The following is a 26687-nucleotide window of genomic DNA, read 5'->3' as shown; positions in this document are numbered from 1 at the left end:
GACCTTAACTTCCCGGGAACATCATAGCAGAGCTTGTGGAGCTGTGTTTTGGGATCAGAGAAGCCCCCTGAGAGAGCCCACTGACAGACACTCCTGGGTAATTACGGATGTTCGGCCACCCCAGTGTCACGCATGCCCGCAAGGTACAGCTGTGTGTGTGTGTGTGTGTGTGTGTGTGTGTGTGTGTGTGTGTATGTGTGTGTGTGTGTGTGTGTGTGTGTGTTTGTGTGGGAGGTGTCTTTCACCTGTGGCTGTCTGCCTCAGTATCAAATGCTTTTTCACAAAGTTGCTTGTACAAAAACATGTGACACATGTTCAATGTCTTCATCCGAACGCCTAACCTTAGGCATATCTGTGAATGTGTTAATGCATTTTTGTTTTGTACATGGTGACATGTATTGATGACATGTATTTGTCAAGGGGTGTAGTATACAGCATGTGTGTGTGTGTGTGTGCAAGTGTGTGCATGTGTGTATGCACAATTATATTTGTTTGTACAAAAATAGTTTAATTTAAACCTTTCACATTAATTGCATAGAGCACCCTTGCATTTATTTACAGCGTATTATATTTCCACAAATAAGAAATTGCCACTTTGACAGAATAATTATGGGTGTCCTGTAATCATTTTAGCAATGTTTGAATTCAAAGACATGGGCAGCTGCTTCTACATCATGTATTTTCTGAACTTCAATTTGCACCTTATTTCACAGGCTTAGCCAGATCCGCTTCAAATCGGTCAATTACTACACTGTAAATGAAAACATTTTCCTGTTGGCTATATTCTACGGAGGCCAGAAAATGAACATGTTCAAATGGATCAGTATATGAAAAGATGTAAATGAATTATCTTGACCTCAGGTAAGAAATGATGTTGAAAGCAGGCACTGAAAAGCCTGCATGAATAGCTCAAATAACCACTGGACCCATCAGGCTTCTAGAACTTTCACAAGCATGCCCATACTTTTCATTCAAAACACAACGTAATGCCTCTTTAACACAATATCACTGTGTATCTTTAACACACACTGTTCTCAGTCCTCCACACACTCAAACCACTCAATCAAACTAACTGTCACTCACTGTAACCGTTACAATAACCGTTATTACTGAGTGCCCAGGTGAGAATGACATCATATATGTGAGGCGTGATAGCTAATCTAAGAGAGTTTTCTGTGACAGGTTGGCTTCTATGGACCTTCCAACACACACCATTACGTGTGCCTTGCTCAAACTCACGTATAGTTTTACTCAGCCTTGATAGAGTGATGTACTGTACACCCAATCATCAAATCAGTTCAGTTCATCCTCTTACAGGTCCTCCATGTCTTTCTCAACCCCCACCCTTTTAGGACAGTTGAAATGAGGTGACTCTCATCTCATCACAGAGTCTCATCTCTTCATAAAGTTCCAAACATCTCATCTATCCTGGCCATCTCTCTGTAAGCCCAGCCGCTTGATTGCAGTCTTTTTTTTTTACTCTGGAGGTGTGTCAGTCAGGCCACTTGTTGAGGGCCTTACTACTCTACCTTGGATGGCCCGGCAGGGTGACCAGCAGAATGCCAACACTCAGGGCCAGATGTACTAACACAGCGCTAACAGCGAGTTTTTGTATACGCAGACTGCGTACGCTGTGCTTTGCTATATTGCGCGGAATTTACTAAGCTGTCACTTCGTTACGTTAACAGCGGTCATCTCCGCCCGTTCCCGCCCCTCTACAACGCTAACTGCGTGTGTAGAGCTGAACTACGAGCGCAGTTGAATATTGCAACATTAAAAAGAGTCAAAGTTTAGCGATCATACATGTCAACGAGCTGCGACAAACAGAGTAGGCCTAGTAGTTCTACTAATCCACTTAAAAAAATAGTCTACTTGTGAACTATTTACTGCATGTAGACTAAGGATATGACTTAATGCTTGTCTAACAGATTGGGAAGTGTAGGCTATGTTGTGAAAGAGAAAATACGATTTTAGAGAGGCAAACAAAAGTTAAGGTTGCTTTTGACATAGTACAATGAAGAAAACTGATTCTCTGAATATTGATTCAGCTGTCTCTAAACGTTTTTCTAATAGACGCATTTAACCGCAATTTGGATTACACCTGCTTTCAGAAGGCGGACGTTTTTCAACGCAAAATAGACGTGCGCTGTTTTCATACATATGGCGGAATACTTAATCAATCGCTATTAGCACCTCTCCTCCCCTGTACTTGCGCGTTACACCCATTTTCAGCTGATCCGCCCAGGAATTAATATGCATGACACGGAAAAGCGCAAATAGCCATTCTCAGCTCCCACGGCAGGCAGTCTGCGCGTTTCTCTCATTGCGGCCCGTTTATACATATCCTCCCCATGTTTATACGCGCACGTTACGTCTGAAATGGGCGCAAAACGTTAGTACATCTGGCCCTCAGTGTGCTCGAGCCTCTCAGCTACCCCGTCAGGTGTCTTATCAACGGTGACATGTGTCCAGACCGTTTTGCTCAGCTTTCCGTTTTAAATTACGCAGGCAAGAATGGTTTCCTCCCCGACAGGTTTTTGTCTTGCCAGATAAAGACAAATAAACAATGCTTTTAGATTCCCTGTTTTTTTTATTTTCCATGACACTAACAGACAATAATTATTCTATGCAAGTGAGACAGGGGAGTGTTCCCCCACACAAAATGGCCCAGGCAGGCAGTAACTGAAGCCTGCTCTTTGAACAGATGACAGGACCCTGTGTCCTGTGCCACGAGGGACCGTGGGGAGTTGAACAGTCACTACCTTGGACACCAGGATGTGTGAGAGCGCTGGCACTGATGCCAGAACAGACACACATGCTGAAATCAATGCTGTCTCTGGCCACACACAAAGACTCTCAAAAGCATTCAAAGCAGGTGTTAGGCAGCTATGTGTCAAAAATAAAAAAAAGAATAAAATCAATGTGTTAAATGATTGACCATGATGATTGTGATGAGAATACATGCTTTGAATTGTGTTTTAGAAATAAGTTCAGATTAGTTTGGTTTCAGTGGCTTAGCTGAATCATAACTGCTTTGTATTGTAAGAGGTTGGCAAAAAGAGAGAGAGAGAGAGAGATTGGCAAAACGTTTTGTCCATGATCATTTCAGGAGTGTGCCTGCCTGCGAGGCTGCCACATCATGGCCAAGGACTTCCAAAGTAGCGCTCTACAAAATGCCCCTGTATCTGGGGATATTCAGCAGCATATGCCAGCCTAACAGAACGCCGTGTCCCTGAGCCTCTGAAAGGTTCAGCGGTTCCCTGATTCTGTACCGCATTTATCATCAAGGTGGACCAGGCAGCAGTTAAAACCAATTATGCTGTTCTGCTTCTCGTGGTTCAAGTCAGTAAGCTGCACTGAACTGGATGCCCGTCATCCTTCATGCCCATACAGTACCATGCAGTGGACACGAGCGCCATTTTCTCCAATACCAGGTGTGATGACTATGCTGTGTAGTTGGCAGTACAAACGCCAGTCAAGCAAGCATCTTTCACCTTCTTTCACTTTCAACTGTCAGGCACGTGTCATTCAGGCAGTGAGACAGCACAGCCACAGGTACTAGGTGACCAGCAGCTCCTCCCTGCCCAGTCTGCTTTGATTTGCCGAGAGGTGACCACATGGGGTCTATGTTTTTTTTTGTTGTTTCCAGGTGCAGAATATTTTTATATTATTCCTTTTGGTGCAGAATATTTTCCTGTTAGTAGACTTTGGTGTTTCGGCATGTGCGGTTTCAGTTATATTTATTCATGTTCTCTTTGAAGGCTGATGGGCTTTGGCTCATGCCACCCACGGAATGCTACGATGACAAGAGTTTTCAGGTGACTGTGAAGATCAGGACACAATATTTCTGTTCTTTGGCAAGCCTCACAATGTCTATTTGTTTTCAAAAGAACTCCTTACTTTAGCTGCTGTGTACTGAATGCAAATCATAGCTGTGCCACAGTTCTTAACCTACCTCTAACAAAGTCCTCAACCTCGGTAAATTGATGTCTTGCATTCTTGAATGAATACACTTAGATCACACAGCCAGGATGTCCCTGGTCACAAATGACTAATGGCTGTGATGCATGGGTTTCCACTGATTTCGTATGCTTTTGCTGATGGCTGTCTTGAATGCAGGAGACGCTGGCAGTTGTTTGTTTTGATAGCACACCGTGGTGACCCACACACACTGGCCACGTCTGTCCTTGCTTCGTCAGCTCTTGCGAAGCCGAGCGAGACTTCCGTCCATCTAAGAGTGACCCCTGGTTACGAGCGGAGGGCAGGCTGTGACACAGATGCTCAGCGTGGGCTGAAACTGGAGTGCGGCTCCTGGGAGCACGGCTCTGCGCTGTTCACACACATATCGCTGATCTTATTTTCGGAATCTCTATGCAACCATGACATGGTTGTGGTGTACAACTAAAGTATAAAAAACAACAGCTCACAAGCCAGGCAGGTGGTTCCTAAAAGAAGCTCTTTGAGGAAAGAATGAGTTATTTTTATCGCCAGCTGTGTTACGTCGACAGCTATGTAGAGTTTGCTAAGTTGGTACTGCAGTTTTCAAGCAGAAGACAGCATGGAACTGTCAATTAAATGATATGGCAGTTGTATTATTTATGTTTGCTAAGCTGTTTATAGGCCACATCCTCTTCGACATTCTAACTAGGTTATTCCAGTGTTGGAGCGGTTATGTTGACAAGCTCCCCAACTATTCTGATAAGCACGCATACTGTGGTGTTGTCCCCTTCTGAAATAGACATTTGACTCCATTTTCTCACTAACCTAAAGGCCCTACGGCCATATCGCAGAAGGCAAGCCTAAAACAGAGTCGACAGGGCTGACATGGGAAGCTATTGCTCTGTTTTGATCGGCAGTTAAAAAGATTGTCTCAGATGATGTCGGTCGGATATCACCCTTCCCCCACTGCCCGCCCCCCCCCCCCTTCCCCCCTTCAAGACTCAACAATGACACGCAAACCTTCCGGACTGTTCACCAGTGCTCCAGTTTTCTCCCCCACTGTATTCTTCTGTTTGATGACTTCTTGTGCCATGGAGTGGGCATTATCAAAGCGTAAGAAAAAGGGAAGCCAAGCCACGCACAGACACGCACACTCCTGCTGCCCCCAACACACACACACACACATACACACACCGACACACACACACACACACACACACACACACCGCGGTCCTCCGCCTCTCCTCGTGTCTGTCCTGGAGATGTGCGTGACTGGAGAGCAAGTGCAGGCGCCGGGAGAAATAGCTCGGCGACCCAGTTTGGTCTAAAAGGGCTGAGTGTGCTTCTCAGACATTCATCCTTAAATGGATTCACAGAGACCGGTCCCCCGCTTAACCATGGGCCTGTGTTGCACAATAGACATCCAGGCGTATAGGGATGCCTTTCAGAGCGATATCGCCCCTGACAGAGCTCACACGAGAGTGAAATGACTCGTGAAAATTTCTGCCGTAGCTGCGAGCCCCCATCACAGCAGAAATCCAGCTAATAGCATGCATAGTGCAGTGCTCAAGTTATTTACCTAATTACTCAAGTGTGTTTTTATACGGACTGAGAAAAAAAGAGCACTCTATGTCTGTACATGCCACATCTACAGTACACACACACACACACACACACACACACACACACACACACACACACACACACACACACACACACACACACACACACACACACACACACACACACACACACACAACACACACACACACACACACACACACACACACACACACACACACACACACATTGGCATGAAAATACAGAGGAAGAACTAACTCAAATAGTGCTCTGAGGTGTCACTCAAAAATTATAATGAGATGTTGTGAGGGATACATTGTGGAAAATATGCCTCAAAGGACACATTCAGCTCTAATTTCATTGGAAATTAGACCATAACAAAGCAAATATTATGGATAATTGAAATTGTAAGACTGAAGGTGTTTCCCTGGCCTTCAAGCACACATTATTGACAGCCTGCAATGGCCATCATGAACTTACCTAGTTTAACACACACATCTTTTCCCCAAACACCAGCTTTTGAAACAATAGAAACCAAAACAGACTCTGGCATCTTAGATTGCTAATTGCAATCACATCCAAAAAAATAAATAAGAAAAAAACGAGCATCCACAGGCGGTCTGTGCCACCTATACATAATTGAAAACCTCGAGGATGGGTGAGGAGCAGGAAGCTGATAAGCCGTCAAAACAGCCTCTTCAGACTTGCGACTCCGCCACATCCCCTCCCTGGTGGGCTGAGCTAGACCACTGGCTAAGAGTGGTGTTGTGTTTTGTAATACACTTTTAGCCATTGCCTAAAGCTTAATTATCCACAAACTGTGATTAATTGTTTTTAATTACTGTAACCCATTAGAGCCTGAGATATGCACGGGTCCACAAATGAGGTCATTCCAGCAGACACAAACCAATTAAACAACAAAAAAAAATATCCCCAAATATATAATCCACATATACAGTATGTGTCTATAATAGAAGTCCCAATGCATGTCATATGTGCAGAATAGGAAACATACTCATGGACTTACATGACGTATGTTGAGTTAATATGCTAATATGGTATACTGTAGGTTAGTATTGTGTAACACACTAGGATTCGTCCACTGGAAACCTACTGTGTCAACAGGCATAAATAGCCATTGAGTTTCACTCTAAGGAGCTCTGTACGTACAGTATACACTAATCCAGTGCGAACTTTATGGGCGCTGCCATCTTGAATATCGCCATTACTGCGTGCCTGCGAGTATGACGAGTGACACTTGCCTGTGCTTTTCAATGAAAGCATCCTGTCAGAGAATGTCTAACAAGAGATCCCGCTCATGAAAGAAAATATAGGTGAAAGGGAACATTGGATCAATGATGTCAGACTGTGCCAAAACTTACCGATGAAGGTAATTTATTAACAACTTAAGGTATTAAGACGTGTATTAATGACAGCTAACCTCTGCAACAGCCGCCTATGGAACCAAGGGGCTAATTCCTTAGCAGCCAGCCACGCAGTAATGGCGGCGCTGTGTTACTTCCGTGTTTCGCTGGATTAGTGTATACAATTGAGTGTCCTCGTAAAGAGGTGGACTTACCGATGCAGGCGTCCCGGTGCTCCTGGAAGCCAGCGCTGCACACGCAGCGGCCGATGGGCACCAGCCACTCGCCCTCGGCGCTGCAGTACATCTTGGGCGTGTCGCGCTCCTCGGCGTGGTCCACGCACGTGCCCCGCACCTCCACCAGCGAGGACGAGTCGGCGCCGGTCACCACGTCGGTGAAGACGGCCAGGCCGCGCGCCACGCCCTGGCAGCGCTTGTAGTAGACGCGCACCGAGACCACGGCGATGCAGGCGCCGATGTCCTGGAAGGCCAGGTAGAAGCCGCGCCGCGTCAGCGGGCCCACGCCGCGCACCTCGGTGTTGAGCTTGAGCCGCCGCACGCCCAGGTCCACGCCGGTGAAGCTCTCGTCGGCGGCGATGGTGTCGATCTTGACGTACTGGTTCTCCCAGATGGTGGAGCGGCCCAGGTCGCGGTCCACCTCGTAGTAGTAGAGGTTGAAGGTCTCCTTGCAGGTGCCGAGCACACCTGGCATGCTGTTGCAGTCGCGCAGCGTGAACTTGATCTCGATGTAGATGCGTCGGGCGCCCTCGCGCGGGATCCAGTTGGTCCGGAGCCAGTTGTTCTGGCTGGGACTCATCACGTTGCACACTTGATAGGTGTGAATTGGGGTGAAGTACTCATCCATTTCGTTAATGGCATCCCACTACAGAAAGACATCAATGGAAAAACAAAGACTCTTGCTTATTCTTTTTGTATTTATCGTCTGTCGACTTGAGTTTTAATATTATGTCATTGCATTATGCTCTCCCATCTACATCTGAAACTCTAGATCAAAGACATGAAAAACAAGGATAAAGGGGCGAGCAAATTGTTTTGCTACTCTGGCCCACTGACAGGAATGAAAATATGCAGGTGCATATTTAGTATGTCACTGAAAAAGCAGTGCCTCTGTGATGATTTCTTTAAAGTGATGACACATAAATATTAACATTAACAGACACAACATGCCCTAAACACTTTTTTTAAATGCTTTCTGCAGCCCTGGAAGTTAAAAGCTTATCAAAGTCAAAGATGACATATGTCAAATATCTTTGGAGAGTGCAGATTGTGTTTTCCCACCACTGTGTTTTCTTCACCCTCCAAATGGCAAAGGTGATGTCTCAATATAATAAAAGGTGACAACACATATGCAATAAAATCCAGCAGAGAACGGCTATTTGCTTCATGGTTTCCCCCAATATTCCCCCCTATTTCCTTGCAAATTTCCTGGTCCTCAACCAACCCCACTTAAAATTAAAGCTGCGAGCAGCAATGTGGGGGCCAAGCTTTGGAAATTTGGAAAGACAACCCCCCCTCCGCCCCTCCCCCTGTGACCACCATAGAGGAGTATTTGTGTGCTTTTGTCTGGGCTTGAGAGAGAGAGAGAGAGAGATGAAAGCGTTACTGAAAAATGAGCTGACTTTCTGTGATTATAGCGCCCCCATAGTGGTCAAAAGACATGACATGGGAGAGTGGGCGTGTGCAAATGGAACCCCCCCCCCCACGACCACCATAGAGGAGGGTGTGTGTGCTTGTGTCTGGGTTAGAGAGCGAGAGATATGAAAGCATTAATGAAAAATGAGCTGACTTCCTGTGATTCTAGCACCCCCCTAGTGGTCAAAAGACATGAAATGGGAGAGTGGCCGTGTGCAAATGGAACCCCCCCCCCCCCCCTACGACCACCATAGAGGAGGGTGTGTGTGCTTGTGTCTGGGTTAGAGAGCGAGGGAGATGAAAGCATTAATGAAAAATGAGCTGACTTCCTGTGATTATAGCGCCCCCCTAGTGGTCAAAAGACATGAAATGGGAGAGTGGGCGCGTGCAAATGGAACCCCCCCCCCCCCACGACCACCATAGAGGAGGGTGTGTGTGCTTGTGTCTGGGTTTGAGAGAGAGAGAGATTAAAGCATTAATGAAAAATAAGATGACTTCCTGTGATTATAGCACCCCCCTAGTGGTCAAAAGACATGACATGGGAGAGTGGGCGTGTGCAAATGGAACCCCCCCCCCCCCTCGACCACCATAGAGGAGGGTGTGTGTGCTTGTGTCTGGGTTTGAGACAGAGAGAGAGTGGATGTGAAGAAAATAGGCAAAATTAATTTCTATTTTTTTTGTTTTTGTGTGTGTGTCCTTGGGATGTGTTCCTAAGACCACTTACCAAGTTTGTTGTCGATAGGTGAAAGTGTTGTTTATTATAGCGCCCCTAGTGTTCAAACGTCACCAAATTTAGTGAAGGTCCTCCGGATGTGCTCACAAGTCCACGTACCAAGTTTGGTGTTGATACGAGAAAGTTTTACTAATTATAGCGCCCCTAGTGGTCAGAGTGCACCAAATGTATTGTACGTCCTCAGGGTGGGGTCCCAAGTCCATATACCAAGTTTGGTTTCGATACATGTAAGCATCGCTGAGATATGAGCCTACTTCCTGTTACTATAGCGCCCCCACAGTTGTCAATTGGCACCAAAGTTGTTGAGGCTTCTCTTAATTGGGTTCTGAGCCCATGTTCTAAGTTTGGTCTTGATACGTGAAAGCCTTGCAGAGATATAGGTTCACTTCCTGTGTGGCGGCTTCGCCGCCAAATTGGATTGGCTGTTACAGGCGAGCACTTCCGTCAATTGATCCATAAAGCAATGCAATGATAAGTCATGGTCTGAAGATTGTCTGTGCAAATTTTGGTGAGAATCGGATGAAATCTCTGACCTGTGAAACTTTTTGAAAGTTTTGATCTTGGTCTATTGGTGGCGCTACAGCGTTTGTGGAAAAGTCTTGTTAATTGGTGGGTGGGGCTATACCTATTGCGTTAATGTACTGAGCAAGTTTCAGCTTGATAGGTCTAAGCATTTTGGAGTTATTTGCATTAATGTTGTTGAAAAATTGATGAATTTTGACCTGTTGGTGGCGCTGGAGTTTTGGGCTCTGGGGTCTGAAAATTGAGGTATGTGGTCATTGGCTTAGGGAGAATAAGTGTACCAAATATCCCAACTTTTTACTGTATGGTTCTTTGGTTACATAGAGAATACGTTCACATGCTGTTTTTTGGTGCGTCACCAACTTTGATTGGCTGTGACAGGCAAACGCTTATGAATATTTATTAACAAAGTGATAAGTCTTGAGTGGCCTTGTCTGAAGGTCATGTGTGACAAGTTTGGTGAGAATCGGATGAAATCTCTGACCTGTGAAACTTTTTGAAAGTTTTGACCTTGGTCTATTGGTGGCGCTACAGCGTTTGTGGAAAAGTCTTGTTAATTGGTGGGTGGGGCTATACCTATTGCGTTAATGTACTGAGCAAGTTTCAGCTTGATAGGTCTAAGCATTTTAGAGTTATTTGCATTAATGTTGTTGAAAAATTGATGAATTTTGACCTGTTGGTGGCGCTGGAGTTTTGGGCTTTGGGGTCTGAAAATTGAGGTATGTGGTCATTGGCTTAGGGAGAATAAGTGTACCAAATATCCCAACTTTTTACTGTATGGTTCTTTGGTTACATAGAGAATAGGTTCACATGCTGTTTTTTGGTGCGTCACCAACTTTGATTGGCTGTGACAGGCAAACGCTTATGAATATTTATTAACAAAGTGATAAGTCTTGAGTGGCCTTGTCTGAAGGTCATGTGTGACAAGTTTGGTAAGAAATGGACAAAATGTGAGACCTGGGTAACTTTTAGAAAAATTCAGCCTGACCTGTTGGTGGCGCTGGAGTTTTGGGGTTTGTTGTCTGTAAATTTAATAGATCCGGGCAAATTTGAAGTTGAATGAGTGTGCCAAATTTCAGAACTCTGGAGTGTATGGTTGGCTGGGAAATGGGCAATGTGTAATAATAATAATAATAATAATAATTAAAGCTGCGAGCAGCAATGTGGGGGCCAAGCTTTGGAAATTTGGAAAGACAACCCCCCCTCCGCCCCTCCCCCTGTGACCACCATAGAGGAGTATTTGTGTGCTTTTGTCTGGGCTTGAGAGAGAGAGAGAGAGATGAAAGCGTTACTGAAAAATGAGCTGACTTTCTGTGATTATAGCGCCCCCATAGTGGTCAAAAGACATGACATGGGAGAGTGGGCGTGTGCAAATGGAACCCCCCCCCACGACCACCATAGAGGAGGGTGTGTGTGCTTGTGTCTGGGTTAGAGAGCGAGAGATATGAAAGCATTAATGAAAAATGAGCTGACTTCCTGTGATTCTAGCACCCCCCTAGTGGTCAAAAGACATGAAATGGGAGAGTGGCCGTGTGCAAATGGAACCCCCCCCCCCCCTACGACCACCATAGAGGAGGGTGTGTGTGCTTGTGTCTGGGTTAGAGAGCGAGAGAGATGAAAGCATTAATGAAAAATGAGCTGACTTCCTGTGATTATAGCACCCCCCTAGTGGTCAAAAGACATGAAATGGGAGAGTGGGCGCGTGCAAATGGAACCCCCCCCCCCACGACCACCATAGAGGAGGGTGTGTGTGCTTGTGTCTGGGTTTGAGAGAGAGAGAGATGAAAGCATTAATGAAAAATAAGCTGACTTCCTGTGATTATAGCGCCCCCCTAGTGGTCAAAAGACATGACATGGGAGAGTGGGCATGTGCAAATGGAACCCCCCCACGACCACCATAGAGGAGGGTGTGTGTGCTTGTGTCTGGGTTTGAGACAGAGAGAGAGTAGATGTGAAGAAAATAGCCAAAATTAATTTCAATTTTTTTTGTGTGTGTGTGTGTCCTTGGGATGTGTTCATAAGTCCACTTACCAAGTTTTGTTTCGATAGGTGAAAGTGTTGTTTATTATAGCGCCCCTAGTGTTCAAACGTCACCAAATTTAGTGTAGGTCCTCAGGATGTGCTCACAAGTCCACATACCAAATTTGGTGTTGATACGAGAAAGTTTTGCTAATTATAGCGCCCCTAGTGTTCAAACGTCACCAAATTTAGTGTAGGTCCTCAGGATGTGCCCACAAGTCCACGTGCCAAGTTTGGTGTTGATCCGAGAACGTTTTGCTAATTATAGCGCCCCTAGTGGTCAGAGTACTCCAAATGTATTGTGCGTCCTCAGGGTGGGGTCCCAAGTCCATATACCAAGTTTGGTTTTGATACTTGAAACCGTTGCTGAGATATGAGCCTACTTCCTGTTACTATAGCGCCCCCACAGTTGTCAAAGGGCACCAAAGTTATTGAGGCCTCTCTTAATAGGGTTCTGAGCCCATGTTCTAAGTTTGGTCTTGGTACATGAAAGCCTTGCTGAGATATAGGTTCACTTCCTGTGTGGCGGCTTCGCCGCCAATTTGGATTGGCTGTTAGAGGCCAGCACTTCCGTCAATTGTTCCACAAAGCAAGGCAATAAGAAAGCATGGTCTGAAGATGATGTGTGCAAATTTTGGTGAGAATCGGATGAAATTTGAGACCTGTGAAACTTTTTGGAAGTTTTGACCTTGGTCTGTTGGTGGCGCTACAGCAATCATGGAAAAGTCTTGTTAATTGGTGGGTGGGGCCTTGACTTTTGCCTTAATACACTGAGCAAGTTTCAGCTTGATAGGTTCAAGCATAGCAGAGATATTTGCATTAATGTTGTTGCTTGGCTCCCAATAAACTCTTTGGGAGGGATTTACCCACAATGCTCAGCTCCAAATCGTCCAAATTTTCACCTACCGTCGCAGAGAAAACTGTGGCGAGAGTGGGCTATATATAGAGAATGAACCAGCAGGATGTTTAACAGTGAGTAAGTCCCTCTATCCCTTTCGAGGCTGTGGCATTGCTAAGATTCACATGGCCTCCGGCTGAGGCACAGCAGCGGAAAATCCCAGGTGTCTTACCACCCAGTAGGTGGACAGACGTAGTGGTCATCCAGGAAGTCCATGGGAAAATGTGGGAAAGCTAACCCCCCCCCCCCCCATGATCACCATAGAGGAGAGTGTATGTGCTTGTGTCTGAGTTTGAGAGAGAGATGAAAACATTAATGACAAATGAGCTAACTTCCGATGAAAGCATTAATGAAAAATGAGCTGAGTTACTGTGAATATAATGCCCCCCTAGTGGTCAAAACACATGAAATGGAAGAGTGGGCGTGTGCAAATGGAACCCCCGCCCCCCACAACCACCATAGAGGAGAGTGTGTGTGCTTTTGTCTGGGTTTGGGACAGAGAGAGAGTGGATGTTAAGAAAATAGCCCAAATTAATTTCTATTTTTTTTTTTTTTGTGTGTGTGTGTGTCCTTGGGATGTGTTCCCAAGTCTTGATACGTGAAAGCCTTGCTGAGATGTAGGTTCACTTCCTGTGTGGCGGCTTCACCGCCAATTTGGATTGGCTGTTAGAGGCGAGCACTTCTGTCAATTGTTCCAAAAAGCAATGCAATAAGAAGGCATGGTCTGAAGATGGTGTGTGCAAATTTTGGTGAGAATCGGATGAAATCTCTGACCTGTGACACTTTTTGAAAGTTTTGACCTTGGTCTATTGGTGGCGCTACAGCGTTTGTGAAAAAGTCTTGTTAATTGGTGGGTGGGGCTATACCTATTGCGTTAATGTACTGAGCAAGTTTCAGCTTGATAGGTCTAAGCATTTTAGAGTTATTTGCATTAATGTTGTTGAAAAATTGATGAATTTTGACCTGTTGGTGGCGCTGGAGTTTTGGGCTCTGGGGTCTGAAAATTGAGGTATGTGGTCATTGGCTTAGGGAGAATAAGTGTACCAAATATCCCAACTTTTTACTGTATGGTTCTTTGGTTACATAGAGAATAGGTTCACATGCTGTTTTTTGGTGCGTCACCAACTTTGATTGGCTGTGACAGGCAAACGCTTATGAATATTTATTAACAAAGTGATAAGTCTTGAGTGGCCTTGTCTGAAGGTCATGTGTGACAAGTTTGGTGAGAATCGGATGAAATCTCTGACCTGTGAAACTTTTTGAAAGTTTTGACCTTGGTCTATTGGTGGCGCTACAGCGTTTGTGGAAAAGTCTTGTTAATTGGTGGGTGGGGCTATACCTATTGCGTTAATGTACTGAGCAAGTTTCAGCTTGATAGGTCTACGCATTTTAGAGTTATTTGCATTAATGTTGTTGAAAAATTGATGAATTTTGACCTGTTGGTGGCGCTGGAGTTTTGGGCTCTGGGGTCTGAAAATTGAGGTATGTGGTCATTGGCTTAGGGAGAATAAGTGTACCAAAAAATCCCAACTTTTTACTGTATGGTTCTTTGGTTACATAGAGTATAGGTTCACATGCTGTTTTTTGGTGCGTTGCCAACTTTGATTGGCTGTGACAGGCAAACGCTTTTGAATATTAATTAACAAACTGATAAGTCTTGAGTGGCCTTGTGTGAAGGTCATGTGTGACAAGTTTGGTAAGAAATGGACAAAATTTGAGACCTGGGTAACTTTTAGAAAAATTCAGCCTGACCTGTTGGTGGCGCTGGAGTTTTGGGGTTTGTTGTCTGTAAATTTAATAGATTCGGGCAAATTTGAAGTTGAATGAGTGTGCCAAATTTCAGAACTCTGGAGTGTATGGTTGGCTGGGAAATGGGCAATGTGTAATAATAATAATAATAATAAGAATACGTACAATCACTATGGGTTGCCTCGCAGCTTCGCTGCTTGGCCCCCAATAAGAATACGTACAATCACTATGGGTTGCCTCGCAGCTTCGCTGCTTGGCCCCCAATAACAGACTATGATCAAAACAAATAATATATTTCGATATTTCAGAATATAAAAGAAAGTATACAGTATTTTTTGCGCATAAACATCATTAAATAATTCAAATCAAAAGATATTTTACATTTATAAAAAAGAATATCTACAGTGCTTTGTCACTTTATTCTCAACTCTTCCTAAAGATATAGCCTTAATGGCTATGATGACTTTATTATCACTTTCCTCCTTAGTATTTCAAAGTCAGTTTGAGCCAGTTTTTCTTTTTTTTTTTTTTACAAATAAAACAGATGTGCCTATTTTTCATCTTCAGCCTGAAAGCAAACTTCTGAACTCCTTCAGAGTGCCAAAAGGGAGTTGGAGAGACACACTCAAAGAAATAGAGTGCCTTCAAAACCCTTACAGCAGCTAATTTACCCTCCTAATCATTAGCAGTCATGTGTAGTTCAAGGACACATTCAATTTGCGGGATTTAAGGTGTGTGGGTAGCGTGATGGGGGGAGGATATATATACGTGTGTGTGTGTGTGTGTGTGTGTGTGTGTGTGTGTGTGTGTGTGTGTGTGTGTGTGTGTCTGTGTGTGTGTGTATGTGTGTATGTATGAATGTGAGTGTATGAATGTGTGTGTGTGTGCGTGTGTGCTCGGATCCAAGACCTTAATTACTGCAATGAGCCCTTTTTTGTGCCCTCTCGGGACCGGGGAGGGGAGAGAGGCTGGAGAGGTCTATCTGCGGCTCTGGGAGGCCCTACATCTGAGCAGAGGCCAAGTTCGGCGGCGCCAGAGCTGGAGGCCTTTCCGAGGTCAGTGCTTTCCCTTTCAATTAGGCCGGCCGCTCCCCGTAATGAATGCAGGAGTCGAGCGCGCCGTGCGCTACTACTGCAGAAAAACCCCGCGGGAACCGCATCCTCAAATAAACGCCCCGCGCCGCTCCCATTACACTACTGAAGCTAGGTGTTAACACGAGCTTATCATCATGATGACCAGCAGGATTTTTCACTCTCTCTCTTTCTCTCTCTCTCTCTCTCTCTCTCTCTCTCTCCTTCACACAAACAACACTTGCATATTACATGCAATATATGCCTGGAAAACTTGAAAAGACTTTCAGTTGTAGGAGGGCCTCAGGAAAGCAAGGGCAACGGCTGTCACTGAGGAAACGATTTGAGTGAAGCACATGGTTTAGATGAAAAATATGCAGTATGGTGTTTGATCAATTGTAAACATTGTTGTCCTCAAAATAGAGCCTTTGGGCTGTGGTTTTGGAAAAAAACACACTCTACTTACCTGAATAGGAAAACCTAAGAGGTAGAGGACAAAAAAACAATCAAATGATGCCTCATTCATCAATGATTTAATCCGCAATCGGTGAGTCCAGATTCTATCAAATGAAGACATTGTGCAGTGCTTGTGGCCTAGCTTGGCATGTTCTGCGTGGTCTGGTTGTGCTCAGACACTGTTAGCCGTAGCGGACTCAGACGTCATACTCCTTCCTGCTCGTCCAGGATGATTTCCCCTCACACAGTGACAACAGGTGCCATTTGTTTCCCTTTAAAACACCTCTATTGACACTACAACTAATACCACTGAATACATTGAACACTCTGAAGTAGCTTGGTCCACTCAGTTGAGCTGAACTGATGCTGCCCCTGATTCAAATTTCGAAACAAATTGTTTTAAGCTTATTATCACTTCAGCGTGAGAACTACTTATCTGCCTTAGTCCAAAAGTGGTTTGCAAGGACAGGAGAGCCACAGGCAGACATGTGAGACCAGAGCAAGCCTTTCAATCTGCTGTTGAATCTATGCCATTATGTTGATTTCCATCAAAATAACAGCTGTCTGTGGTGCCAGAGGCTATGGGAGCTTGATCAGTCTCTCTCTCTCTCTCTCTCCATCTCTCTCTCTCTCTCTCTCTCTGTCTGTGTCTCTTTTTATGCCTCTCTCATCCCCATCACTCTCTCTGAAACACATTTATTCAACTGTCTTCGAGTCTGCCCGTCTGTTTGACCATCCATCCACCCAACCATGGCAATCACGATTACATTGTTCAGTTGCGGTCGAGGTTCTGAGGCGTCTGAATTCCCTGTCCGCGCCAGTGCTGCCAAGCGGGCCTCTCGACAGCTTCCAGCGCATTCTAATTAGTCTCCGTCTCCCCCCCCATGCCTTTTCCAGCCATGCGTTTGTGAATGTGTGTGTGTGTGTGTGTGTGTGTGTGTGTGTGTATGTGTGTGTGTGTGTGTGTGTGTGTGTGTGTGGGTGGCTGTCTGTCTGGCACGAGACTCATAGCTCGCTGAGATGAAAGTTCTGAGGGTGTGACGGGTGTATTTGTGCCCCCCCCCCCCTCACCCCTACCCTCCGCCCCCCCCGCCCCCCTCACCCCCCGCTCCTTCCATCGGTTCCCTCTGGGGGCTTCTCGCTCCTACAGACTGGAGGTCTTCCAGAGTGCAGCTCCTCCCCAGCCTCAACCCCCTGCACCCCCCCCCCCCCCCCCCCCACACACACACACACACACCACCACCCTTTACTATTTCATGAGCAAGTCAAGAATGATGAGCTAATTGCCAGAACACAACCTGGATGTGGACCTTTTCCCGGGCCGCTTCAAACAGTCCTCCTCGTGGGGCTCAGTTGTGTTTACTGGGTTCACGCTCTGCCCCACTCTTGTCCTGACAGAGTCCGGCATTCAAAGTGAGTACCGCATCAATTAGCAGGCTTAGCTTCATATATTACTGCAATACCAGCTTAAATATTAATTGCATGGAACTGTGGAATTGGCCCAGTACATTAGTAATTCTAAGAAGTTCTCCTTTTTGTTTTTGCTGACGGTTTCAGATCTGGAGAGAACGGGTACAGTTACTTGTCAGAAGCAGTCAGTCTGTAAATGACTTGTTGAAATGCAATTGGGATCCCGCCAGCAACACACAAAATCCCTGATCAACTCTGTGCAATTCACCGATTATAATGATGTAACTGTACTGATGACTAGGGTTGGTAGATGGCTGAATGTCCCCCACCAATCGGTTTTTGTCCTCTTGCTGAAGATAGATTGAAATACAGGCTGAACAGCTGCCGTTCATTTGGGTGAAAAGGCAAACAATTTGGGAAGGTATTCCTACTGTATTCACTTTCACACTAGTGACCCTAGAAAGTACAAGTTAGATCCTGATAGTTAACCATAAGCACTCAATTCAATGCAGTTTCAACACGGCTAAGAAAACAGTTCGTCAACCACTTTTATCTCAACTCATTCACGGACCATAAACTCTGCGCACTGTGACAAATGACTTGTCTATAACCCATAACTCCAAAAATCGTTTTCAAAAGATTCCAGTTTGAAACCAACAAACGTGAATCAGAGGAGAGGACGTTCCCCCCGTATACCGCTAAAGATCCCATTTCAGATTGAGCACTGAGAGGAGGGAAATCCTCAGGATCTGGTTAAACACGGGGAGAGCACCCGCACAAAATAACTGCCCATCTCTGGCTGGCATTTGCAGTGACAGCGTAAGCCCCGCAAAGCTTCAGCACCGCATATTAATGTGTACGCTCTCTCTCTCCGTCCTGCCTCCATCTCAAACTGATATATGAAATATCAGCCTGTGTGTTACTCTTCTTGGCAATACAGAGCCCTAATGTGAATGGAATCTTCTAGAACTCCTGATTAACTGAGCAGTGCTGACAACGATAACCTTTTCCCAATATGGCGGTTAATTGCATGGGTCTGGTTTGTGGCTTGCCAAATCAGACACACATAGAAATGGAGGATGTTCCCACAGTAATTACAGTCTATTCCTGTCCTCATCTGTTGTGAAAGGAAGAGACAGGCTCTCTGGTTTTGAACTGTTAAAAGTCATCTATTTCGATGTACAAGACGTATATTATTTTCCCTTCCCAAAAAAAGTTTTTGATTCAACACTGTACAACATGGAAATGTGCTTGTCTTCAACCATAGTTCGCACTACCTAAAGCTATTTAAAAATGGCTTAGACGTCAGCACTTAACTTTTACATGAAACATTACAGGTGGAGGCGTCAGTTCTCTCCAGAGACAAGCTCCTCGCCCCGGGCTTTTCAATAACACACATAAGAGAAGGGTCATATTCATCAAGAGTTGGCGAGAGTGACTTTCTTAAAGTTTGCTGCGTAACTCTGTGTTCAGTGAAGTTAATTTGCCTTTGTGATCACCCAGGCAGGTGGCCAGCACACAGCACACAGCGTGGGTATGGGACCTCTGTGTGTCGCCTTGGGAAAAAAAAACACTTCTAACTACAAACAGTTTCCCAATGGGAGATTCACAGCTTTTTTTTCTGGTGCCAGCTAAAACTTTGGCAAAGTCTACCCCTCAATGGACTTGGAAAAAGTAATTTGGAGTTGAAATAATCCTTGTAATAATGTTTTTTGTCAATTCTAGGGTTAGTCAGTGCTAGCAATTCCATCATTATTACTAATAACCTAAAAAAAATGACAATTCCCTGATTGCAATGCCAATTTCTAAAATACTTTGGCGACAAAAAGGATATAAAAGAGAACTTTACAGAAGTCACCGGAGTTTGATTTTCATCTGCCACTGCATTAAGAGATACGAATGAATGTGTGATGTCTGAAAAATTATATAAAAAAGCTCACTGCTGAATTTTATATCAATGTAATTTCTCCTTCTCAATTCAAATGTTGGTGTCCTCTGTATTTGACAGCAGATTCATGTTCATGATCAGAGGGTTATCTTCAAGCTATGCCAAATCCATTCAATGCCATCTTCTTGCTGTGTTCCATCATTGCACTGTTCAGATTGTTTGTTTACAGAAATACGGGCTCGGCTCTGGAACACAACTTAGTGTTGGAGAGAAAACATGCCTAATTAAAAAACACTTAACAGAAAGTCACATGGATACCTTATCAATTTCCATTGCACCCGCCATTCCACAGCAGAAAGTTTCTACTGTTTGACACGGAACGACTTTTATAAAGAAGATGCCAGAAAAGATCTATAAATGAATACTAATTTAGCAAGTTAAATTATGAACTTGAGATGAAATAATTAAGGGAAAATGTTTATATATTTTCATACATAAATTGTTAATGATGCTGTATACAGTGGCATACATTTTCACCATTATTATTATTATTATTATTATTAGTAGTAGTAGTAGTAGTAGTAGGCTAGTAGTAGGCTAATAGTAGGCTAATAGGCTAGTAATAGTGGTAGCTAGTAGTCTTAGGTTGCTTTCATACTAGGTCGGTTTAGCTGGACCGGACCCGAGTGCGGTTATTTCTGCCGTAGTTGGTCTCTGTTCACATTACATGTTTGTCTGCGGACCCGGGTCCGTTTGCGTCATAATTAACACGAACTTCCAGAATTCTCTTTACAAAATATCACTTGGCAACACAGCAAAAGGCAGTGCAATGAAGAGGACAAAGGTAAAGATTCTTTAGAATCTTCAGAACGTTTGCTTAGCAACCTGCTCCAGGGTTCTAGCGAACCGGACCCGAGACCACCTTTTCAGGGGGACCCGAGTCCGGTCCCGGGTCCGCACCCGAGTTCGGTACGGTTGCGTTCACACTATCAAAAACAGCCGGACCATCGGACCAAACGAACCCGGGTCCGGTCCAGCGGACCTAGTGTGAATGGGCCCTTAAGTTTAGTTAAACTTTCTATTAACCTACAGGTAGGCTATTCCGCCCACTACCCAGGTAAAGGGGATAGGTAGACTATAGCAATGAATCGCTTTTCAGCCTTTATGCAAATAGCTTTAATGATGTGAACTGAAGTCAAACACCATGCTGCATTACAGTAGGCCTATGTAGGTTTCTATTGTAGCCTAATAAATGGATACATAGGCTACCATCGGAATTCTTATTAGTTCAAACTATTTTTGCAGACATTTGTGTAAGCCACCTCAATTTAACAAGCAGTCTCGTATAACGTCTGCTTGCTGCGTTTAAAAGAGATAATGATCTTCCACTCACCCCTCGTTTAGCCATCTCACTTTTACTTTATCTTCTACTGTCTATGCTCACATCAGGAGTTTTTCAAGTAGGCCTAGGCCTATGTTTCGCTGCGGTCAGGAGCACCATGCATGTCAGAATACGACTGTCGGCAGTCAACATCCACCAGCCAGCCAAGATAGCCACTTGATGAAAACAAGAATGATGAAAGACATGGTAGCGTCGGTGGGTTCAGTGACTGTAATACCCAGAATGCCGTGCGGTTGTATTTGTGCTGTTGTTGTTATGTCCAATTAGCCTATTAGGTTGCACCAGAGCCAGTTTTATCTACCGCTCTGGGTTGCACATAAGATAAACTTTGTTGTGTTCGATGTTATCACCTTTGACAGTTTGTTAGATTAATAATATGACTTGTAGGATATATTTGTAGGAAGTATGGGACAGGAGAGGATGCTTCAAATTTCAATGATAGCCTACAAACATCTGTAAACATCTGTTTACGAGGGTGGACAACAAATCATACAAATGTCTGCGGTGTTTTAGCATAGGCCTGCTCTTTATATTTTATAGCCTATGGATGGATGGATCCAGGGCCATTTTATGATCTACGTTATGTCCTTTAATAAGTAATAATAAACAAAGTAATTTGGTATTGACTCCCATATACCCATCACCACAACAAATGGTGGATTATTGTTTTGAAAGTTAGTTGTTAGTTATTTGTGGGTTGTGTTGTTCCCATAACTGTAGCCTATCCACCTATTAGCCTACCATGACACTTCCTCTTATTACTGATTTATTTGCATGCCACTGGGTGTGTGTTCTCTGTGTTTGTGATATTCACTTCTATGGCCAAGGCAAGTGGGTTTGAGTGTGTGTAGGCTATTATGTATCTGTGTGTGTGTGTGTGTGTGTGTGTGTGTGTGTGTGGACACTATTGCTAGAGACACTATTGCTAGAGGGGAATTCCGGTGATTTTTCACATAGATGTTCATTTCTCAAGGTCACAATATTTTTTTTTTTTCTTCTTTATCTCGTTTTAGTTGCTGCAGCCAACCGCTAGAGCTTCCAGGCAGCTACAGTGCAACACTCTGTGGGCATGTCCATGAGCCCCCATGTTCATGCCCCTGAGTGTGGCATAGCAGCCTGGCTGGTTTTGCCGTTGGCTGTAGTAGCAACCCAAGCTATGTTAAACAGATTGTTTTAGTTTTTTTTTGTACCGACAGTACTCAGTGATCTCAAGATGTGAAAAAATTGCTGGCATTCCCCTTTAACCTCTTGTTCTTGTTTGGATGATGGCTCTTCTCTCTCTCTTCTCAGCCAAATCATTCTGCTCCTCAAGGTCCACACATGGCGTGTGTGTGTGTGTGTGTGTGGTGATGGTGTTGTTGTTGTTGTGGCGGTGGGGGGTGATGACTGCCTACAGTATGCAGACATCTGTTGAGTTCCCCAAGCTGAGTCAAGTAATGGCCTCTTCCACCTGATCCACTAAATACTCTGTCCTTCAGGCAAAGAGCAGTGTGGGACACATGTAAGGTGGTTTAACATGTCCTTTCAAGTGCACATTACTCATGTGGCTCTTGAGCTGACCCACCTTAAGCTGGCATCTCAGACTGGCTTCTCCCTGATGAATCAGGTGGTGCCAAGATCTTGGGCTTAGATATCCAACATCACTTGTGTAAGTGAAACAGACATTGGTGCAATGAATGTTGTATAGTAATTTGGGTCAAGGACATGACTTATTTTTTTCTTTAGCAAAGAGAAGTTAAGGCCTACTGTACATCACAGAGAACTTGACAATTGACAAGTTTCGGGACAGAACCAACTTTTCTGAAAATGTATTGTTATTGTAATATCTTTCATTTATAAAATGTAATTTCATATCATGTATTGATCATCATCTAATCTCTGTGCCCATGTGTGCTTTCATAATTTGTGTCTTTCCTTTTAAAATAAATAATGTAATGATATGCCTGATTTACTATATATGAAAAATAGTGAGGGATAAGTGTTAAGAAAGCACAGTTAATATATGCAGTTAGCAAATCAAACCTATCAGACCCATTAGAGGAGTTAGCCATACTGTATTATCTTCCCTGAGAAAGGTAGAGAAAGGTCTCCTGGGCTTCTTCCACACAACATCAGATGAAGTAGATTCACTGTAGCCTCTCACTTAACTTCCTCAACACCTTGTGTGTGTGTGTGTGTGTGTGTGTGTGTGTGTGTGTGTGTGTGTGTGTGTGTGTGTGTGTGTGTGTGTGTGTGTGTGTGTGTGTGTGTGTGTGTGTGCATGTGTGTGTGTGTGTTTAATTTTCTGATTGGCAGCTCAAGACATTGGTCCCATTTATATTCACAATTTCCAGTCTGAAATCCATGCACAACTTGAGCTGAGATATGATGTACCTTTAAATTATGCATTCTGTGGAGTATAGCTGATAATACACAGTTGACTTCAGTGTATTATGAATATATAATGAAAAAATATGTATAATAAAAAAAAAGAAATATATTTTATACAGCACAATAATAAACCCGTGTTCTTTTTATGAATGAAAACTGATCATGTATTTAAATTTAAATTTATTTAGCATAATCCACATGAGTGAAATTGCTGACGTAAACTACAGTTGGTCATAATATTGTTCTGATGGAGGAAAAATGGCTGAGGATATGTGCAGACAAACATGTTGGGGGAAAAACAAATAGTAATTCTGCAGCGGCAGAACCCATATTGCTTCCGTTTCTCCGCTGGTCATTTTGAATGATAAAAAAAGACTAACTGATAACTTATTAAAAATGATTAAAAAGAAAATAGTGTCATTTCATAGCATATTTCCATTACACAGTCTATACAGTTCTGAAGAACTCTGACATGGAGACTTCATGTACGGTCACAGCTGGTCACTGGTCGCTCGCTTCCTCTCCAGCTTTCCACAGATTGACTGACTGCTCTGTTTGTCTAGCCTCCCACCCTCCTTCACTAACCTTGCGCTCGGGCGCCTGTAACACCCCCCCCACCCCCCCCCCCCCACACACACACACACACACCCCTGGCCCCACTCTGACGGCCGCGGGGAAGAGGCCCGTGTGAGTGATGCGGCCCGGTGCCAGCTGGCCATCCCACACCTACCGCGCCTCCTCACATCACCTCCTCCCCCTCCATCAACCCCGCATTAGGAAAAGGTCATGTTTACTCACGCAGAGAGGAGAGAAGGAGGCGGAGGAGAGCAGGAGGAGATGGAGGAGGAACCAATGCGCTTAAGGCCTCATAAAGGCATGGTCACTCGTCTCGATTTGCTAATGGTGGTGCTGGCGAGACAAATAGGCCGTATGGGTTTGTTTGTTTGTTTGTTTATTTTTTATTTGCTGTGCTTTTTTTTGCAAGGGACCGGTGTTTTTTTTTTTTTTTTTCAATTATATTTGCTTAGTCATTGCTGGAATAAAGAGAGCTAGTGGTCCATGAAGACTCACGCAGCCAACGCCTCCAGGGTGGGAGTACCCAGAGTACCAACAGATGCTGGTAATCTCTTCTCTCTCTCTCTCTCTTTCTCTATCTATCGCTCTCTGACTCCATCTCACAATCTCCAGCTGTTTCCTATTCTTCTCTGTTCTCTCCGTCACCGAGTAGCTATTTCTTCCGAGCTCCTGGGTTTGGCTCCCCTGGCCTTGCCAATCTGGGTGAATGCAGGCAAACCCGAGTCCCACCATTGTGTTATAATCATCGCCCGGTGTCAATCCATCCTGGGCTCCGTTTAGGTTGACAACCACACACCTGCTCGGTCTTATTGGGGGAGATTTTGATTGGCGGGAGCGATGATGTGGACTCGGCAGGTGATGAGATCAGTGTGATGGGGGAGTGTGTGTGTGTACCTGTGTGTGTGTGTGTTTGTGTGTGTGTGTAGGGAGGGGGGATGGGGGGGGGTTGTATATGGACATTTGGATGATGTTGTGGCGGGGTGGCGAGACAGGCGGGAGGTCGGGACGCTGGCGGGATCATCCCCCATCATCTTCCCCCCTCCTAAATGCATTTGTCATCAGCCTCCACCTGTCTTGTCAGCGCGATCGATTTGAAGAGAGCGGGGGTGAGGGGTGGGGGGGTGGGGGGGTGGCGAGCGATGGAGGACAGAATGAAGTTGTCATGGCAGACGAGCTTGGTGTGTGGTGTGGTGTGGGGGGGAGGGGGGAAGGAGCGAGGCACGAGGCAGACAGGAAGATAATGAAGTCTTCCGATAGGGGCTGTCAGGGCTCCGCCTGACAGCCTCACGATGATGAGCACCCAGAGGAGGATGAAGGGTGGATGAGGAAGAGGAGGAGGGAGAGGAGGAGGAGAGGAGGAAGAGAGGAGAGGAGAGGAAGGCCAGGATGAGAGTGGACGGCGGGGGTGAAGCCATGGGGGCTCCCCTTAACTTCCCGCCGCTCCTCCCCCTGAGTGTGGGCTTCCTCCTCGGCGAGAGAGCCCCGCAGGTGAGATGAATAGTTCAGAGCCGAGGCGGCGCTGCCGTGGTAACGGTGGCGAGGGGGGGCACCGAGGCCGATGATGAGCGGCGCTGGAACTTAAGATGAGTGTTTCACTGGAGCTCGTGGCCCCCACACCAGATGAGGTGGGCATCTGCGCCGTCAGGAGGAGATAGATGGCTGTATTAGCTACGTCTACGTGCTGTAGCTACTCATCAACAGGCAGGTCCAGGAGCATTACAGCTTTATGGCACCACATTAGCAGGTACATAACGGCACTACTGGTGCTGTTATCAGATCATGGAGATTGGGTGTGTGTGTGTGTGTGTGTGTGTGTGTGTGTGTTTGTGTGTGTGCGTGCGTGTTTATGTACACACATAAACACACATTTGTGTAGGTCTGGCTGTCATTTCCATCCAGTTAATTCCCAACCCCAATAATCAAACACTCCCCGCCCCTCACAAACACACACACACACACACGCTCATCACACACTAGCACAGACAAACAAAGGCCATGTTCACACAAGTAAGGAGCTACTATCACCTCTAGAAATGCTCTCTCTCTCTCTCTCTGCTTCTCTCTCTCTCTCCCAACCCCATCCACATCACTGTGTGGACACAAAGCTATTGGAGACCATGTAGTGAGCCCGCTGCTGTCCTTTCTCCTTCTGCCATTCACTTACACTTACACTTGCACTCACTCATTCCTTCACTCGGTTGCTCCCTCACCGCCCAGCGCCTCGCAACCAGCCTCAACCGGCCTCACGCACGCCTCAATTAGTTTGGCCTCGCGAGCGGCGTTTGAGATCTCACGGTTGAGCTACCTTGCGGACTCCACGGGGCTCGAATCCACCGGCCCCTGACTCCAGAGCAGCTATTTATCTCCACTGGCAGCCTTTTTGAAGGCCAACAGGTCACCTGCGCCTTTTTGTTTGTTTTGCTCTGTTGTTGTTGGGTGTTTTGTTGTTTTTTTTTTTTTTCTCTCCCCGCTCCGCCGTAATGTCATGGAATCAGATCAATGAAACGGCCCAGTGAACATGTAGGTCTGACACTAATCTCTGCGGAAGCCCTTTATCAGCCGAGAACCGGGGGACAAATACGGGCAGTGACGGCACCCCATCAACTCGCTGCTGCTCAGCTCAGCTCAGCTCAGCCCCTAAACGTCACCAGGGGACCAACAGGAAGGCTAGTCAGGCTCTATCAGATCACTGTCTTCACCACCATATGCAGTAGTAGGTGCAACAAAGCACCTAATTTATGACTAATCGCAGAATGAAGACCTGGATGTTTTTGGGAAGCATATGCAGTGTATGGGTGCTTAGGGTGCATGTCAGGAAAACACCTAAACTTCGACCTTTGTCAGTGGTGTGCTAAGCTGGGGTTTTATGTATGAGTCATTTTGGGTGTTTGTAGGCAGAAAGCCAAAAAGGTATCATTTGGCTGCCATTGCCACAGGGACCTTTGTATTCTGGTCAAGGTGCTGACCAGGTGGTATTTATTTCTGGGAAACATCGTGAGCAGAGGATATGCCTGACCCTCCTCTGTCATTGTGGAGGTCACACAACAGGGAGCAGTCT

The 26687-nt window shown here is 45.2% G+C and overlaps 1 protein-coding gene across 1 annotated transcript in view; it reads right to left on the bottom strand.

The window, feature by feature from the left end:
* The window catches only part of epha8 (eph receptor A8), a 65019-nt gene that overhangs the window by 16528 nt on the left and 21804 nt on the right, over positions 1-26687 (bottom strand). Inside the window, exon 3 of the mRNA XM_062546357.1 lies at positions 7100-7766. Within this exon, the coding sequence (XP_062402341.1) occupies positions 7100-7766 (667 nt within the window). The remainder of the gene's footprint in view (positions 1-7099; positions 7767-26687) is intronic.

Source organism: Sardina pilchardus, chromosome 9, assembly GCF_963854185.1.
Source record: "Sardina pilchardus chromosome 9, fSarPil1.1, whole genome shotgun sequence".
Classification (NCBI taxonomy): Eukaryota; Metazoa; Chordata; class Actinopteri; order Clupeiformes; family Clupeidae; genus Sardina; species Sardina pilchardus.
The sequence above is the reverse complement of the archived record's forward strand: the minus strand, read 5'-3'. Positions and strand labels throughout refer to the sequence as shown.